The sequence below is a fragment of the Emys orbicularis genome, chromosome 10 (genome assembly GCF_028017835.1).
Source record: "Emys orbicularis isolate rEmyOrb1 chromosome 10, rEmyOrb1.hap1, whole genome shotgun sequence".
In the NCBI taxonomy this organism is placed as follows: Eukaryota; Metazoa; Chordata; order Testudines; family Emydidae; genus Emys; species Emys orbicularis.
In genome coordinates, this window is record NC_088692.1 from 75,919,529 (window position 1) to 75,939,542 (window position 20,014).

Sequence of the window (20,014 nt, forward strand, 5' to 3'; positions counted from 1 at the left end):
ACAGAAGGGCACGTACCCAGGCAGATGCTTTTAAAGCCCATTAGAACTGAGCAGCACATGAAGGATATATGTCCTGCATGGCATGATGCAGAGAAACATGGGCTAGAGATCAGACCTACATAGTTTTGTTAGATTCCTTGCCTTCTCTCTAGAGCAGGCAAAATAGGTGCACCTGCAGAGAGGCTTGTTAGACATGACCCATTAGAATTCACTCAGGAGTCCATAGTGGGCCCATCATGGTAAGTCCTACCTGGTAGGAGACCCAGTTTTAAAACTGTAGCTCCCTCCAACACAGTTAACATGATGTGTGGTCTTCCAGTGGGAACAGGAACTAAGATTTCCCAAACTGTACTACAGAGTCCAAGGAGATGACAAAGGCTCCTTTTAGCTTCTCCATAATGCAGCTGCAGTATAAACCAAAGGAAAAGAAATATCCTGAAAGCAGCTTCTCATTCTCCAGCCTAAACAAGCTATTGCAGTGTAGGATAGCATGTCTCTCCACTGTATCAAGGAGCATTGGCAATCTTGTGTACTGATCAAGAATGCTGTAGCATTTCAATAGGCTGTTTACAGTTTTATTTCTCCTTTTGTAAGGAAGGCTAGAGACACTAGAACTAAAGAAGTCTATGCTGGCACCTGCACAGTTTCTGAAACTTCCTAGCCAATACTTAAACTCTCACTTATGACTACCAGAGTGAGACTGGAGCAGCCAAATTTGAATCCAAGTCCAAAAGGTACTAAGTGCCGAACTAATGAGTGTGGTTTACCACAGGACCTTGTTCTGGCTCATCTAAAATGACCTCCCTGTTATGATCAAGTCTGGTATAGATTACTAATACCCTGACCAATGACAGACATCCAAGGCAGCACATTGTAACTTCTTCCAGTAGATATCCTATAAATATCCTTTATGAAACTTTACACCACCCGCAGACACCAATGTATTTCAATAACTGACCACTACAAATCAAAGCTGACAAGAAAGCAAGTCTGGGATTGATGGTTACCTACTATAGTAACTGACTTACATGCCCTGTCACTGATAGGTACATAGTGTTAAACTGATAACTAGCCTGAACTGGCTGAGTGCATGCACATCCTGTTATATAAACACCATTAGGATTTGTGAGCCTATTTTCAGCACCATATGCTTTGTGTTTGTATAATGGAAACCCAACCCCATACATCAGTGACTGAGGCAGTAAACAGTCCCTCTGGGAGAGCAAGAGGAAAATATTTGTTAGAAATGGACATGATTTGGTATTAATAGAACCAATACCAACAAATCAGTTTCCAGATTAAGTTTTGGTGGCTTGTGGACAGAAGATTACAGTTTTCAGAGTATGCTACTTTTTGAGTGTTCTGCAATCTACTTTTCTAAAGCAGCTCAAACAAAGCACACAAAACTATTCTATTTTTATTAGGAAGTGTCCGTGTTCAGATTCTCACACATTTAAAAATGGACATTAGATACTTTGTACTTCATGTGCTGTACATTTCAACTGAGGAGCTTAGTGCTTTACAAGCATTAACCCTTACATCACTTGGAGGTGTTACTACATGCATTTACAGATGGGTAAGGAGGCAACGGAGTTAAGTGCTCTGCTCCAGGTTACAGCAAGTCTGCTACAGGGTCAAGACTAGAACCCAGGAGTCCTGTCTGCCAACTCCCATGCTGTAACTAAGAGGCTACACTTCCCATTCTTTCAGGGTGGGACTGGAGGGAGAAGTGGTCCAAGTTTAGGATTTTTGGACTTTCTCCCAAGAAGACTGATCTTGGAAACTTTATAGTCATTACCACTTTGAGAATTCTTTCCCGGGTGTCTAGCTGGTGGGTCTTGCCCAAATGCTCAGGGTCTAACTGACTGCCATATTTGGGGTCAGAAAGGAATTTTCCCTTGGATCAGATTGGCAGAGACCCGGGGCAGGGAAAAGTTTGCCTTCCTCTATAGCAGGGGTCTCAAACTCAATTTACCTTAGGGCCAGTGCCAGTTCTCAAATCCTCCCAGTGGGCCAATGTCACTCATGCCACCCAGAACCTGCCTGAAGTTCTGGGACGGAGTTTGGGTGGGGGAGAAGGTCTGGGGTAGGGGTGCAGGCTCTGGGAGGGAGTTTGGGTGCAGAAGGGGTGAGAGGTTGGGCTCTGGGAGGGAGTTTGGGTGGGGGAGGAGGTCTAGAGTGCAGGCTCTGGGATGGAGTTTGGGGCTGGGGGTGTATGGGGAGGGGGTGCAGGCTCAGGGAGGGAGATTGGGAGTGGGAGGGGGTGTGTGGGGAGGGGGCGCAGGCTCTGGGAGGGAGTTTGGGGGCTGGGGGTGTGTGGGGAGGGGCACAGGCTCTGGGAGGGAGTTTGGGGGTGGGAGGGGGTGTGTGGGGAGGGGGCGCAGGCTCTGGGAGGGAGTTTGGGAGTGGGAGGGGGTGTGTGGGAAGGGGAAGGGGGTGCAGGCTCTGGGAGGGGGTCGGGGGTGCAGCGCTTACTTGGGGCTCCAAGGTGGGGCGGGCCAAGGGGCCTCAGTGTGCTTCTGCCCCCAGGCACCGCCCCCACAGTGTCCCATTGGCCGCAGGGGCGCTTGGGGTGGGGGCAGTGCGTGGAGGCACAGCCCCGCCCTGCCCTTGGGCCGCAGGGAGGGGCCGGCAGTCACTGGAGCGAGCAGGCAGATGCCACTCAGCTCCGCTGCGCTGCCCCTGAGGGGGGAGTGCCCGGTGGCGGCAGGTGGGGCTAAGGGAGAGACCCGGCCCCAAAACTGCTGGAGCCCCGTGGGCCACATTGGAGAGGCTTGCAGGCCGCAGATGGCCCGCGGGCCAGGAGTTTGAGACCCCTGCTCTATAGCATGGCACACAGGTCACTTGCAGATTTAAACTCGTGTAAATGGTGGATTCTCTGTAACTTGAAGTCTTTAAATCATGATTTGAGGACTTCAGTAACTCAGCCAGAAGTTAGGTGTCTATTACAGGAGTGGGCATGTGAGGTTCTGTAGCCAGCAATGTGCAGGAGGTCAGACTAGATGATCATGATGGTTCCTTCTGACCTTAAAGTCTAGGAGCTTGCTTCCTATTCACTACCTAGAAGCTTACAGATGATTCAACCTCCCTGGAATGATTCAAAAAGTCTTGTCTTAAACCAAAAGGCTTCAGAGCCCTTAAATATTTAGCAGCAGAGATTCTGCATCAGCTCAGCTGGCCTGTTGCATATTTGGAGTCTTAGCTGTCGGATACAAAGCCAAAATGAAAGCTATTTGGGGAGCGTCATACTTATATTAGCCTTCCTGTGAAAAAAGCCACTGCAGACAGCAGAAATCTAGTCTGTGGAAGCTGTCTACAGAGACAGGAAGCACTTGCATTGCAAAAGGGGTTTCCCTCAGCTATGCTGCATCCTCAGTTTTTTGGGTTTTTTTTTTTTTTTTTAAGTACAGTTTTATATAAACACAGTGAATTTCATAAGCTATATCCCCAAAAGCTTTATCATTAGAGGCAAGGGAGAAGTGTTCCTAATCAAACCGATGAAGTGGAGTATCATGGTAGTCTTCTGGAGAACACGAGCTGCCAAATGAAAGTATGGTACCAACCACATGGAAGATTGGAAAGTCAGTGCTAGATGACCATAGGGAGAGGGGAGTGGAGAGAAAAGGCCTGGGCTCCAATCTCTCACAAATCCACAGTGGATTATTTATTAGCGTCCTGCTTTACCATCAGATTAGTTCACATGTCCCTGAGGCTGCCAAATCATAACTTCTCTTTCAATTAATTTGTCAACTGTTTGTGTTAGGTAAAACACTAAGTGTTTGCTGTCTTTTCCTTGACCACTGTTGGAGAATGGAGGGAGGAGACGAGCATAAGACAACTTGATATTTGCTCCTTTCAGGAGGAGGAAGCAGCCAAAGGACAAAGCATGACAGTATGAAATAGTATTCTGGTGCCAGGCAGCATGACTAGGATATAAAATTACTACACAGGCAAAGGATAAAAGGGTAAAAAAACCTAGGCTGTATTCCTGGGTGTGCCTTCAGCATGTATTAAAAGGCTTTTTACAGAGTCATTTGCCTAACCCCGGCCATATGAAACATGTTTGCAGTTTTAAATCCTCGATGAGAAGTCTTGGGGGGGAGGAGGGGAGGTCTGGGAAGGAAATAGATCTCCTGTGGTTATCAGTCTCACCCCAAGAAACCAGAGAATGGATATACACTGGCACAGCAAGAAAATCCACATACCAAAAAGCATAGCCCAGAAAAGGCACAACGAACACAAGATGTGCTTGTTTAGGTGAGAGTCAGACAACAGAACAAGTTATAGTTCTAAAGCAGGGGTAGGCAACCTTTCAGAAGTGGTGTGCTGAGTCTTCATTCATTCACTCTAATTTAAGGTTCCGCGTGCTGGTAATACATTTTAACGTTTGTAGAAGGTCTCTTTCTAGAAGTCTAGATTATATAACTAAACTATTGTATGTAAAGTAAACGAGGTTTTCAAAATGTTTAAGAAGCTTCATTTAAAATTAAAGTAAAATGCTGATCTTACGCCGCCAGCCTGCTCAGCTCGCTGCCAGCCTGGGGTTCTGTTCACCTAGGCAGGCAGCGGGCTGAGTAGGGCCTGCGGCCAGGACCCCAGACCTGGGAGTGGGTGTTTCAGGGGTCAGGGCAGAGGGCTGGGGTGTGTGGGAGGTGTAGGGAAGAAGGCTGGGTGTGTGTTGGGGTGTGGGGGGTTCAGGGCAGAGGGCTGGGGGTATGGGGGTGCAGAGCAGAAGGCTGAGTGTGTGGGGGGGTTCAGGGCAGAGGGATGGGACTGTGGGGGTGCAGGGCAGAAGGCTGGGTGTGTGTTGGGATGTGGGGGGTTCAGGACAGAGGGCTGGGGGCATGGGGGTGCAGGGCAGAAGGCCGAGTCTGTGTGGGGGGTTCAGGGCAGAGGAATGGGGCTGTGGGGGTGCAGGGCAGAAGGCTGGGTGTGTGTTGGGGTGGGGGGGGTGCAGGGCAGAGGGCTGGGGGGTTTGGGGGGGTGCAGGGCAGAAGGCTGGGTGTGTGTTGGGGTGGGAGGTTCAGGGCAGAAGGCTGGGTGTGTGTTGGGGTGGGGGGGTTCAGGGCAGAGGGCTGGGGGGTGTGGGGGGTGCAGGGCAGAAGGCTGAGTGTGTGGGGGGGGTCAGGGCAGAGGGGTGGGGTGCTCGGCTCATGGGGGTGCTCCCAGCCCCCTGCCCTGAGCGGCTCATGGCAGGGGGCTGGAAGGGATATGCCCTGTTCCACCCCCTTCCCCCAGGCTCCGTCCCTACCTCTCTCTGCCTCCTCTACGGAGCTGTGTGCACGCTGCCGCTCTTCCCCCTCCCCCTCGCTAGGGCCATCAGCTGATTGTCCAGGGACGGAGAGGAGGGGCAGGAAAGCACCACACTGGGGGAAGAAGCGGGGGAGGGGGGAAGCTTGGCTGTTGCAGAACCAAGCTTCTGCCTCCTGCCCCCGCAGGGGAGAGCGGTGGGCGGGGGGGCTGAGGGCCGGGACCGCGTCAGGGGAGCTGCGTGCCACTCAGAATCGGCTCGCGTGCCGTGTTCGGCACACGTGCCGTAGGTTGCCGACCCCTGTTCTAAAGGAACAAGAGGGACAGCAGGTTGCTAACTTAACTGAACTTGTCTGGAAGCTGGTGACAAAAGACAGGTGCAAATTTTGGTCATCCCAGACAGGAGCGGCGCCAGGGTTTTTGGCGCCCTAGGCGGGGGTCCTTCCGCGCTCCCGATCGTTGTCGGCAATTCTGCGGCGGGGGGATCCTTCCGTGCTCCCAGTCTTCGGGGTACTTCGGCGGTGGGTCCCGGAGCGAGTGAAGGACCCGCTGCAGAATTGCTGCCGAAGACCCGGAGCGCGGAAGGACCCCCCGCCGCCGAATTGCCGCCCCCCCAAATCCTGGTGCCCTAGGCAACCGCCTAGGTCGCCTAAATGGAAGCATCGGCCCTGATCCCAGAGCACTGAGAGACTGACAGTCACTGATCAGGATACAGGAGCTTCAAAGCAAGAGACACTGCTGCTTAAATTATGACTGTTAAGACCTTCTGCTACCACAATATCGGTTATAAGGTATTTCCATTTGATGAACAAGACAGAGCCAGACAATGAAAACAGTGGAATGGTGGATAGGAGGGCAGATGGGGATTTTAGCAATGTACCACATCTAATTCCTTTCCATTGGCTGGGCCTGAAGAGAGTCCACAAGAGATTAGTGGAGATCTTGTAGCTAACTTATTTGGGGATCCTGTTACAAGCACCACTGGCATCTACCAGTCTCAGGTATCTAGCTGGCAACAGGCTCAGGCAACTATGAAGCTCCTCACTAATTCACTTAACACCAGCTGGACTACTGAAGGAAGGTACTAGGTTTACATCCCAGTTTGTGGTTCATGGAATAAGTCTGTCAAGAAAAAAATAATAGAATCAAAGAGGAACATGCTACAGGATTACACTTAGTAAGGCACTGAACATGAGTGGCATGTCTGATGAAGACACTCTGGACTCAGGTTTCTCTCAGAGTTGGACTAGCCACAGCCAAGTTTCTAAAATCAGATTCAGTAGCTTCATATATGAAGTGTACAGATGCTTTCTGTTGATGAGTATAACTAAAGATTTTGAAAGTATAAATGCAGCTGAAGGCTGTGAAGCTGGGACTAAACCAAACCCTTAGAAATCATTTCAGGCATTTCCTACAGAGTTTTACAAGACAGCATCCAAATTATTCTCTCATTTTTACCCACATGCGTTCCCTTTCCTGAAAGCTCTCTACCGCCAGTCGCTCATTCACTTTAATAATACCTGTTAACAGGACACTACTTTTCCAACATGTACACTGAATTTGAAGTTGTGGCTGCCTGGAAGCCAGAGCGTATCTTCAGTTCACTACTATAGAGAAATAGCTGCACCAGTGGGGGATTTAACAGAAAGCTGAGTACAGACACAAAGGAGGAGAAATTGTGGCACTTTCTTTTTTTCTTCAAACATGAATGCAAAGTAAGCTGCATAATCAGCTTCCCTTATGCTCTAAAACAGCTAGTATTTAATCAAGCCTTACAAGATACTCCATTGTAGTATGAGCACAAGTAATTTCCATGTAGTGTCGGTTAATTACTCTTGTGAATGATTTGCAGGCACATTTACAGAGATTTAAATATTTGTTTCCTGAACGTCTCTGGAAATGGAAGTTAAAATAAATCCTTGTCTATACGTATTTCATTCTTAAAATTAAAGATGTAAGAGAACCACACTACCCCTCCCAAAGGGAGGGTACCTCCTTTTAGAGAAGAGTTACAGACTGAAGAGAGTCCCACTCAGATCAGAGTTTTGACACCATGGCTTCCGTGAGAACGTGGACAGTAAACAGTGCAATATTGCACCGGCTGTTACTGTCATGTTAAGGCTCTGTGGAAAATTTACTTCTGTATTTCCTCCAGTTATTGCACAACAGAATCGCAACCTTTAAGTGTTGCATTATCCGTGTTCTTGATGTTTATATTCTAGAGGTGTCTTAGAAAAGGGAGGATCTAGACTTTAACAAAGATGAAAGTCAGAGATAGACGGGGAAGACCAGTGCCCCTTGCAACAGCCTGTGTTGAGTACATCCACCTGGACCCCACCTTCCTCTGGAGCACTGAAGGTCACAAGTCGTGTGCCTTCAGAACGGCTGATCAGCATAATCCTGTGTATGTGATCAGAGTCACTGGAGTAGAACCTCTAATCCCAGAGAGTATTTGTTAACATACTGTACTTGACCAATCCATTGCCTCCTGACAACTATTTCTTGCAAATCTGGGAACAGATGGATGGTCTTGGGCTGCAGCGCTGGATTGGGATTCAGGAGATGTAGATTCAATTCTCAGTTCTGCCACAGGTTTAGTATGTGAATTTGGGAAGTCACTTAGTTGGAGCCTCAGTTCCCAATCTGTAAAATGGATAGAATACTTTCTTCCTCCCACCCTTTAGTCCAGGGGTCGGCAACGTTCAGCACGTGGCTCGCCAGGGTAAGCACCCTGGCGGGCCGGGCCAGTTTTATTTACCTGCTGACGCGGCAGGTTCGGCCGATCGTGGCTCCCACTGGCCGCGGTTCGCCATCCTGGGCCAATGGGGGCGGCGAGAAGCAGCCGTGGCTTCTTGCCGCCCCCATTGGCCCGGGACGGCGAACCGCGGCCAGTGGGAGCCGCGATCGGCCGAACCTGCCGCGTCAGCAGGTAAATAAAACTGGCCCGGCCCGCCAGGGTGCTTACCCTGGCGAGCCGCGTGCCGAATGTTGCCGACCCCTGCTTTAGTCTGTCTCTTTAGCCTGTAAGCTTTTAGGACTCAGGCTGTGAACCGTTGTGTTTGCACAGCACCTAGCACAATGAGACCCCAAATCATGGTTGAGGCTTTTAGATCCTATTGGAATACAAACAGTGTTCCTGCTATCATAGAAGCAATTAGACTTTTCATACTCAAATAAAAGTTCAGGTTAATTCAGTAATCCCTGAATTCTCACAGATTGAACCAGTCAATCAATACAGTGTTTCAGAATAAGGACCTCAAGATATTTTCCGTTCCTTGTGTATAACCACTTAAGAAGCTTTAAACTGAAGTCAGTTTCCTTCCAAAGCCTCACACACAAGTTCATGTAGATTCTTCCTCAATGTAACAGGCCAGTATTAAGCATTTGATTTTACTTCTCTCTTGTTAAAAGTTACATCGACTTTGCAGACAGCAGAGTAGGAAAAGTTTTGGCCTGATACCTTAAAGGGTCACTCCTGCAGTTAACTAACAGATGCTAGTTTTACAAGCCTCCCTCTCAAAGAAGAGCTGGCAAGAACCAGCATGGCATTGCTTTCTTATTTATTAGACTGCTATGAAAGATCTGCTTTGCTCAACATTTTGATGGTTTCACCCATCTTTGAAATGAACTGCAGGCACTCTGACAAATGGATTGAAAAGCTCTTATACTGCAAGTTCTAGAAGTGACAAAATGCTCTGACTCATTGGAGTGTAGGAAGTTATAACAGATATTCCCTACACCTCCCACAGGAGGAAGCATGTTGTGCTGGGCCCTACTCTTCCATAGTGGGGAACACGTCCCAATGATGTAAGTCAAGACACTGACTGGGTCAGGGACTGCCTTTCCATGCATTTGTACAGCACACAACACAATGTGTATATGACTATACTGCAGCTAAGAGTGAGCCTCACAGCCAGGTAGTAAGACTTGTGTTAGCAGAGCTCACACTAGCGTGCTAAAAAGAACTGTGTGGATATTATGGCACCGGCAACCGCTCAGGCTACTATCAGAGCTTCGACCAGGCAACTGGGTGGGCTTGAGCTTGGATGGCTACCTTGAGCCTCCACCAGTGCTGCTACATTGGCCCAGCTATTTTTAGTGTGCTAGCTCAAGCCCTACTAGCACAAGTGTGACTACCCAAGCTGAGGGGTTTGCTCCCAGACATGCCCAATGAGGCCTGGATCCTGGGGACCCTGGGCAATACTGTAACAATCATTTGGAGGGGCTTTCTTTCTGCCAACAAAAATAGGTCCCTGCCCTTAGTTCTGCATCTCAAAAGAATACCCTGCCATCTATTTATACCCAGGTTTATGGTGTTCTTGTACAACTGTATGCAGTGGGTTGAGAACAGCTAAGCTCAACTTCTCTTCACTGTATAAAACAGTTCATTAGTTATAAGGCTGTATTTATCACTCACTCTTTGGTCAGAAGCGGGCAGGATTTGAGCAGGAAGCGCGACAGAGCAGTGTCCTGGTAAATGAGATCAGGAGGGGCAGTTGGGCTCTTTAGATTCAGGCAGCGAACGATGACATAGAGAACAGCAGCGACTGCAGCCAGCTTCACCCCATCGAACACTGCTGGTAGCTCGGGGGTTTCCAGCATTGCATTCATTTTAAATCTAGAGACAAAGAAGAAGTTTAACCTTTTTGCAACGTACTGACATATTTACACAGCAAGTCAAGCTGCAGTATGAAATACAGAATCCCACTGACAGTGCTATAAGGGGGGGATAGCTCAGTGATTTGCGCATTGGCCTGCTAAACCCAGGGTTGTGAGTTCAATCCTTGAGGGGGCCATTTAGGGAACTGAGGTAAAAATCAGTCTGGGGATTGGTCCTGCTTTGAACAGGGGGTTGGAATAGATGACCTCCTGAGGACCCTAATATTCTATATTCTAAGGAATGCTTCGCTGCACAAATAAATACTCCCATGACAGGGTTCACTCAAAACAAGTCACATCTGGAGTTGCCTTGCATTCTATGACTCTAAAGGGTCATCTCATGTAGCTCTGGTACAGACAGGGGGATCAGTTAGGGAGGGAGATTTATTCCTATTCAGCGTTGCATTATGATTTCAGTAATGTGGGTCTCTTAAGCATCAAACACTGCCAAGATCCCGAAACCACTAGCTGACCGCAATGTCTCCAAAGAATGCCCAGCACAACTGAAGGTGGGAGTGGTGCCATGTTTTGGGAAGAGATGAGAAACCAAAACACGCCCAATTTCTCCTCATAGTAGGTCAAGCCATAGTTCCACACAAAGTCCCTAGAACTGTCATACCACTGTATCACTCCACACCAGCTTGGAAGGGGCTAATGAGGCTGAGAAGGGGGAAGTTAACCAGGTAGACCACAGCTGAGGGGAATTTGACGGACTAAAAAAATCCCCTGAATGAGGACAGAGCCCATCTGGAAAGGAATAGGAGGGGCTAAGATAGAAACCAAACCAGGAAGCTGGCAACAGAAAGGGGTTGCAGGGAAGCAGTCTGCAGTCACTCCTTAGGGGAAGGGAGGTGTGTTTGGGCCTAGAGTTTTAATCTGCGGCAGGAGCGGCGGAAGCTCCCTAAAAGTGTGTGTGTGTGGGGGGGGGCTATTGGCACCCACACTATGGCTCCGGCCCCACCCCACCCTTTCCCCCAAGACCCCTTCCCTGCTCGCTCCACCCCACCCCCTCCTCCACCCCCACCTTATGGCTGGTAAAACATGTGAGGGCATAGCCCTCCCACTTTTAAAAGTGATGGGGCCATGATCCTCTGCCCCACCTTGTTCTGGCACTCCTGATCTGCAGTCACTCCCTGGGAGGAGAGCATTTGGGCTGACAAACCCAGAGGGAAACCAGAAGACGTAGGAAAGGCTCAGGAAAAGTCAGCAAGGTTTAGGATGGTGCAGACCTTGGCTGCTGATTAGAGGGCCCTTGAGCTGGAACTGGGAGTAGAAGGCAGGCCTGAGTTTGCCTACCAGCCACTAGGGAATGAGAAGACTACCTGGGACCCTTTGTATGGAAAGCCAAAAAGGTTTCCCCGGAAGGGAAAAACGCACAGTGACCTGGCCAGAGGGCCAAGCCACAAACAGAGCACCCAAGTCAGAGAGAGTGCGAAAGAGCAGCAGGGCATGCAGCAAACAGCAGAAAGGAGTGTTGGACCGGCGTGGAGCTAATCCCCAGACACGGCCAGAAGGAAGCGCTCTAGCAGTGAGCTGACTCAGAGAGTCTAAATCCTTCAGATTGCTTGAGGATAGGAACACTGGAATGTGTGTTTGGTAATAGGATACCTATTCTTTAGAAATACTGAACACCCCAGAGGAGCAGTCTGGGTCAGTGGATTTAGAGACAAGTTTGACATGATGACACTCTCATGAAATAGCATCGAAGTAAACTCCTTCTCACACTGAACTACAAGATTGTTTACTCTAATCTATCATGTTATCTGAACCCTCCTTATCGTTAAGGCTATATTTTAGTCACGGGTATTTTTAGTAAAAGTCATGGACAGGTCACGGGCAGTAAACAAAAATTCACAGCCCATGACCTGTCCATGGCATTTACTATAAATCCCTGACTAAATCTTGGGTACTTGGGGGGGAGGGGGAGAGCAGGATCCCCGCTGGTGCTGGGTTTTTTTTGGAGGGGCTGGCAGGCTCCCTACCTGGCTCTGTGCATCTCCCTGGAAGTGGTGACATGTCCCTCGGCTCCTAGGCAGAGGCATGGCCAGAGGGCTCCGTGTGCTGCCTTCACCCCAAGTGCTGGCTCCGCAGCTCCCATTGGCCTGGAACCGTGGCCAATGGGAGCTGTGGGGATGGTGCCTGTGGGCAGAGGCAGCATGCGAAGCCGCCTGGCTGCACCTACACCTATGAGCTGAGGGACATGTCGCCGCTTCTGGGGAGCCCCCCAAGGTAAGCACTGCCCGGAGTCCTCACCCCATCCTGTGCCCCAACCCCTTTCCCTAGCCCTGAGCCCCCACCCACATCCAAAATCCTGCTGCTGCGGGAGTTGGGGGGGCATGGTGGCCTGAGACTGCCCCAGCAGTGGCCAGTGCAACTGGCCACTGCAGAAGTCATGGAGGTCCTGGAAAGTCACGGAATCCGTGACTTCCAAGACCTCCGTGACAAACTCGCAGCCTTACTTATTGTTGCCCAGGAACACAAGGATTGCCAGACTGGATCAGACCACAGGTCCATCAAATCCAGTAACCTGACAGTGCCAACACCACAGGCTTTGGAGGAGGTGCCAGAAACCAAGCAGTGCACAGATATGGGATAACCTGCCCCTCATAATATCAAATATCCTAACTGGGTATCAAATGCCAACTGAGTTTATTTTCCCATTTAGGCTTACTGTAGTTCTGCAACCAAGAGACGAGATTAGGGTTAAAAACCCAGAGCCCTACACAAACTTCTTAGAGACAAGATTATGCAAACAAACACAAGGATCACACATTCATCCCTCTGTATATGACAGAAACTATGGGAGTCTCCAACTTTGGCCTAGCCTCTGCTCCAGAAGCAGACATGCAACAGTCAGCCTCTATGTAGACATCATAGAAATGCAGAACTAGAAGGGACCTTGATTCTAGGTCTCCAGCTAGCTACTGTTCTGGTAAAGCAATCCATTTAAGCAGAGCCAGAGCTAAGTGGGCAATTTTTCCTTAGCCCTTCTCTCCCCATGCCAAATATTAATTCATCCAAATAAACGAGAGAAATATTTACCAGTGTTGCTTGTTCTTCAGAGCTAGAAGTATTCAGACAGTCCTCAAAGGATCCAAGTTTTACTGTTCAGATCGATGTTCTAGTAGAATTACCCTAAAATAAAACCACAAAGATCACATTACCACCACTTCCAGTAGAGAGATATGCAGCCTAACAGAAAGAACACAAATTACTGTGTAGAGGTCCCACTGCAGACAAGAATGTCGGCAAGCAAAAAGATAATGGTAATTAACTTGTGTCTGAAACTCATGGTGACACAGTGTACTCTTTGATACATCTGCTTCATGGAAGCCTTTTTTCAAGCACAGATTACTTTAGTTGATCTACCCTGCGTAGCAATTCTTGAACTGCACAACGTAAGTATTTTCACTGCAAAAGACAGATCCCACTTTCATTGAAGCATCCTGTAAATTCACACATGCTGGAAGTGAGAAGCACTTTTCAAATACAAGTCAGCCTTGCACTTGAGAAGACAGGACATATAAGAAGTGGTACTGTGCAGGGATCATACACATCTCCCAGGATTTCCTGCCATTGCAAGGGTCTACCAGGCCTCTTCTCAGCTTTCTGTAGACTGTACAGCACCAGCATTGTGGAATTGCTAACCTGTCAAACTGAAAAAAATCATTTCCATTGCTTTAGCACAGGCTTAGCCAAGAGAACTCTTACTTTAACAGACAGAAGCTCATTTACAAACTCCGTTTGGCTTCCACACTTTTGGTATCACAACTTACAGCATATCACTCTTCAGCAAGATTGTGACAGCAATCAGGAGGTTCAGACATGCCCATTTAATTAACACTAGTATTCACATGTGCCAACACTCATGGCAAAAATCTGGTATGTCATGACATTGCATTAAGGCAAGTGAAAAGGATATAGCTTCAGAGGCCAGTCACTTATGCTTCACTATTGGTTCTTCTGATCCCCTATAGACATAATAGGCTAATTTGGAATCCAAGCTTCTGGAGAAGATAATCACAGCCCTGCCTTCCAGCCTCCATGACTCAGCAGCTCTGCATATATTACTTTAGAGAACATTCCATCAGCCAGGCTATCCTGCACTGGGCTAACCAATGATATTTAATTGTCTTTACAGGAAAGCTCTTAAATTTGTATGCCTCCTATCCTCTCAAAGGAACTTCAGTGTACTTTTGACCAACTGTTGATAAGTTGGCATGTTAGAAGCCATAAGATGTCATTAGAACTATATCTACACTGTAAGAAACAAGAGGGATGAAAGTAAGTCAAAGGAAGTTTAAGATGGTGACATTTTTTAATCCTTTAACCCACATTTCCATGAAAACAAGATTGCAGGGATCCACATATCAAGTGATTGTAATGGATTCTCCATCACTTGGGGTCTTCAAATAGACTAGATGTCTTTCTAAAAGATGTGCTGTAGCTTAACCAGCAGTTATGGGCTTGATGCAATAGTTACTTAGTGAAATTCTATGGTCTGTATTATGCAGGAGGTCAGACTATATGGTCATGTCATAGAAATTTCTGTCCCTTCCAGCTGAGGAATAAGGAGAGATGGACATAGCTAATCAAGCAAGGAGCCCCGGGAGGGGCGATCCGTTTATTTCAATTGCAATTGGGTTCGAGCTCATAAGTCAGCAAGAACAAAGAAAACACTTACACCAAAGCATTATATGCAGTTGACTATGATAATCTATCGCTCTATGATTGGCCAAAATTTGCTATCATTACCATACATAATTAGCAAGCTACATGTATCTGCCCCTCTTATGACCCCTTATTGTCCATCTACTTGCCCCCTCCTCCTTGCTTATTTTGCAAACTAAGCAGTTAGCTATCTACAGGACGCAGGCACAGAAAGGTCCATTGTCTCCAGGTTTGGAGTTTGGCTACATTTCCGTACGTGACAAATTTGCCCCCTGGCAGTTAAGTAGAATAATTTTATATCAGTCATAATAAACAATAAGGTCTCACTAGGAGGGTGGTGAAGCACTGGAATGCGTTACCTAGGGAGGTGGTGGAGTCTCCTTCCTTGGAGGTTTTTAAGGCCCGGCTTGACAAAGCCCTGGCTGGGATGATTTAGTTGGGAATTGGTCCTGCTTTGAGCAGGGGGTTGGACTAGATGACCTCCTGAGGTCCCTTCCAACCCTGATATTCTATGATTCTATGATCTGGCCTTAAAAATAGTCTAGGAATTATGTGGACAGGCTTGTGTCATCCTGACCGTGTTTTCACAAAGTCGAAAGTGATGCTAGTGCAGCAGTTAGATTGTCTAAGTGCCTCCCTCTGACCTATGTACAGCAGTATGTCACACCAAGCTGAATGTGACATACTGCTGTACATAGGTCCGAGGGAGGCACTGTAAGTGCTAGTGGTTTCTGTTAAGAAATAAGTCCACAAAAAACAAATATAGGACAGAAGTCTTTGAGACAATTTAGATGAGGATAAGCCAGGCAAAAAGTAGCAGAAGTCAGTGAGAAAGAAACAGGCAGACGTCAACAGGAGGCACCGCTGAACTAGAACAGTTTTTGAAAACATGCCACTGAGAGTAAAACAAAGTTGAAGGTCACTGCACACTCTGCACTAAATACTGGAGGTTATAGCAAGAATACTAGTTTTTAAAAGTCCGTTTGCTTATGTTCAGGCATACAGAATGAATGAGTCAGGAGTAGATTTGGTTTGTGGGGGGTGGGGGTTGGTAATGCATTAAATGGTGTCTTCTGCATACAAATACCTGGCATTTCCACAGGGGACAAACTCCACTCTTACTGACAGGTTACCGTACGTCTCAATAGCAAGCTGTACGAAGGATTGCATAAAATGCAAGAAGAATAAAACTGTACATCTGTTTCTTGCAGGCTCAGTAACATGTGGACGGCAGGATATCAAACTGCTATTTCAAATTTTATGCAATTACATGAAACGTTTGCATCCATAATCAGCACAAACAAGAACTTTTTGTTCTGCCTTTTCCTCAGAGATTCAAGTCAATTGACGATTCCGCAAAAAGGGTACCTGCCAAAAGCTGAAAGAACACCCTAAGGAATTTCTGCTCATTTGGCAGGAAGTCCTAAGAAGCATGTTCTGAGACAGACCCTGCACTTAGGGTCTCCTTATTTAGCACCTGTGAAGATAATCTAATCCCCTTGGAAATGAGACTACTCAAAGCACATTAACCAAATGTTAATGCATGTAAGCAGGGTCCCCACAGACAGACAGTAGTAGGCTAGTGCGGGATAGATTCAAATCCCAGCTTGCAGAGAACTAACTGCTTGCGCAGACAAGCCCTATGAGGGGAAACTGAACAAATCAAAGTTGCAGCACACAGTTCAGTGCTGAAAGACCACTCACAGCTTGTGCCAAAATCATGGCTCAAGGGAGGGATTTGGTTGGTCAATCAGTCCAGCCTTCAGAACAGAGGATCTGGCTCGTCTCATGGTCTGACAGAAACTTCTCAGCTAGCACCTTTGGTGGATTTTGAATTCTTCATTACATAGCACACAAGCCAGATATTTCAAGTGTAGAGGTGCTGTAAGATTATGGGAGACTGTTTACATTGCATAAGGCACCATGTAGCTGGGGCCAGATGGACAGGAGTGTTCAGTAAGTCATCTGATTTTATGGAGAGCAGCTAGCATCCAAAAGACCCACCCTTGGAGCTGAGCACTTTGAAGAGATCTGCCCATACACTTTAGCGTTCTAAGCAAATTTACTTTTGAAAACTTTGCTTGGATAATTCTGTAAGTAGGGAATCTCTTTTGGCCCTGCTAATAGAGACCCTTTAAGTCCAGTTTGCAGCCAGAGCCTCTTGAATCTTTCTTCCCGTCTCCCAAAAGAAACTGCTTTGATTCTTCTTAGCAGCATGTTTCAACAGAACCATTTTAGATCTAACACATCACAGGCAGCTCTTGCATTTTGTCCTCCTTGTTCCAAATCTGGAGTTTTCACAACCCATTTGACAGATTCTCTATAATATTAACTGCTGCTCCAATTAACTTTCCACAAACTTTCCTCGCAGATTCCTGCTTGTCAAAAAGAAATATGGCAATTTCAGTACATTTAACCACAGGGTGTACAGGTCAGATGTACACGGATACAAAACCATTAGGGCTCTGCTATTGCCTTGATAAGGTGCATCCAAATGACTCTTTATCTTACAAAGCAAAGAAACTTGCATGTACTCAAGCACATTCCCAGCCTTCCCTATGTTTGCTCCCACAACTCAAAATACAAACATGTTCACGAAATAGCAGGGAACCAGGCAAACCAAACTAGTGCATATAAGGAGACTGCATTCAGAAATACATTCAGTATTACTTAAGAGTAACCTTTATCAAGGGATAGAACCATCATAATGCATTTTGCCGCATTAGGGTACATCGGCCTGACCAGCTCTCAGAATATGGAGAGCTATCTTATCTAAAACTATGATTAGGTTTGGAAACAAGATCTCTGGCGCACAAGTGAGGTGTCATAGTGGAGACGTTGCTGAAGTCCTTTATGCATGGATCAGAAGATACGAGTGTTACTCTGCTTCAGGATAATAGCAGGTTGTTTGATTCATCAGATTAAAGCAGAACTAAGGCCCCTGTCCCATTTAATTGGCAACACTGAAGTAAGTAGAGAATCCCTTATGTGCTGGAACCCCAAAGAACCAACCTCCCCATATTTGTCCTTATTTTGTAGGGTAACTGCAACCTGGATACTTTGCGAGTTATGGTAGATAACTTGCCTAAACAAAAAACAAACAAACAAACAAAGAAAAAACAGGCAACCTTATAGGTCTCACAGTAATTTATGTGGAAAAAAATACTGACCAACCCCTCCTCCAACAGGTGTGCAATACAGTGTAGCAAGTTATTTATCTAACATGCTGGAGCGAGAGTTACACTAAGCACAAGGGAAATACACAAATCTCAGAGCACCTTACAACAGCACTCCATTACTGCACAGCCAGTCTCTTCAGTGCAATGCTACTTCATTAAAGCCCTGGGCGGGATGCTGCTGGCATCCAGTCACAGCTACATGAACCAACATGGAAGTTATAATCTGATCTTTTAGGCCTATTAAACAGGACCTGTGTAACTATCTAGGAGGCCTATTAGGTTCCCTCACAGTATTTTTAAAAAAGCAGTCATACTGTCCAAGCCTTATGTATATTGAGCCCTTCTCCTGGTAGGGAGCCTGACACTGTCAAAGTCCCCACATCAGAACTGTTTTCAGCCAAGATGACAGGAAGCAGGGCCCATCCCAGATGCTCTTTGGTCAGCTGCAGGAGTTGCTGCTGAGTGATAAGATACACTTCATCCCACCTAGGGCTGAGCGCTCATCACAGCTTTCTCTACAAAGTAACCAAGAGACAAAGTCCAAAAGCACTAGGCAACCAGGCCAGCCTCAAATATTATAAAATATAGTTAGAGAACGATACCTACACAGTCAACATTAGAGGGAACAGTATCTCCCTGTGAAGTCGCACAGGGTTATCTGTGCAGTCTCCCAGCACTTGCAGGAAATAGTGCAGGAATAGTGCGCAGAGAATTCCATTTTCTGAGACCACGCATGAGAAGAGGAATCTTGCAGAGCCCTTCACACAAAGCAGCCAATGAAAACTAGTAACACGAGTCTAGGGGAACTCTTTAATTTTAAGTTTTATATTCATAAATTCAAAAACTAAAAACAAGGCAACATCATTTCAAGACTGACATAAGAAGAAGTACAAGGACCACTTTAAAGAAGCCCAACACATAGGCCTGGTCTACACTAACCCCCAAATTCGAACTAAGGTACGCAACTTCAGCTACGTGAATAACGTAGCTGAAGTCGACATACCTTAGTTCGAACTTACCGCGGTTCAGACGCGGTCCACACGCGGCAGGCAGGCTCCCCGTCGACTCCGCGGTACTCCTCTCGCCGAGCTGGAGTACCGCAGTCGATGGCGAGCGCTTCCGGGATCGATTTATCGCGTCCAGACCAGACGCGATAAATCGAACCCAGAACTTCGATTCCCAGCCGCCGAACTAGCGGCTGGGTGTAGACCTGGCCATAGTCACCTAGTTAAGAACAATACACAGAATGCTTCTGGCACATGCAGTTCTCAGCTTCTGGTGAGGACTGACCAGGAATGCAAGATAGGTAAAGCCTTAAAGTCAGTCGAGAGCTCCATCCGTTGATATTAGGTTTTTAGAAAATGTCACCCTCCACACCCCTCATTCCCCCCCCAAAATCTCTGCAAAGGCACAAAGGGCAGTGAAATGCCAAACTCCCAGTGAAACTCAGTGATTAGTGTAATCTGGAAAGGTTCTTAGGTGCTTATTTTCCTCCCCAAAATCAGTTCACTTTAATACTTCTAACCTAGTTCTGCCTAACTAATCATGCATATTTCTCACAGTATATGCACTTCAGATTTTAATGCATGTCTGAACAGCAACTAGAAAAATGGGATTCTGACTAGGATTACCAGGCCATACCATAATACAAATTTAATAAATCTAAACTCTGCACTTCTAGTTCATTAAAATGGCTTTCCTTGCCAGGCAGAACCTGAGACCCTGCCCCTACTATGAATCAAAGGATAAAAATCACTGCCACATCCCATGACCCAACCAATTCTTGCCACAATTTCCCTACAGAAGGGCACATTCATACCATATTGCCAGAGGACCCCAAACTCCAGCCAGGCCAGAGACATCAGCTGGTACTATACAATGTGTGAGGGTTAGCACACATCCAGTACGTAGCTTATGATTGTAGATTAAGTATACATTAGAATTAGTTAAATAGTTTGCACTGTCAGTGTATTGGTGTGCATTACATTTCGTTATTTTGACACACACAATGCCTTCCATAGACATTATGAGATGCAACCCCAACCCTCAAATTAGTTTTTTTAAGGCAGAGTTTTGTCACAATTCTAAGAATGTTTCCATGTTTATTTTTAGTTCCAGTGTACACAAATGGATTTGGAATTTATTCCCGTGGAAAGATTGCAACTGAATCTGCTGTACTGAGCTAATGCTTTAGAAGTAGAAAGTGAAATCAACTACATTCCAGCTATTAAAGATTACTGGGTTTTTTTGAGCAG

The 20,014-nt window shown here is 46.9% G+C and overlaps 1 protein-coding gene across 1 annotated transcript in view; it reads right to left on the minus strand.

Annotated features, from left to right (window-relative positions):
- ABHD2 (abhydrolase domain containing 2, acylglycerol lipase) overlaps positions 1-20,014 on the minus strand; it is a 65,932-nt gene that overhangs the window by 39,465 nt on the left and 6,453 nt on the right. The window contains exons 2-3 of the mRNA XM_065412328.1: positions 12,952-13,044; positions 9,668-9,868 (exon numbers count right to left, since the gene is read on the minus strand). Coding sequence (XP_065268400.1) covers positions 9,668-9,861 — 194 coding nt within the window. The 5' untranslated portion in view covers positions 9,862-9,868; positions 12,952-13,044. The remainder of the gene's footprint in view (positions 1-9,667; positions 9,869-12,951; positions 13,045-20,014) is intronic.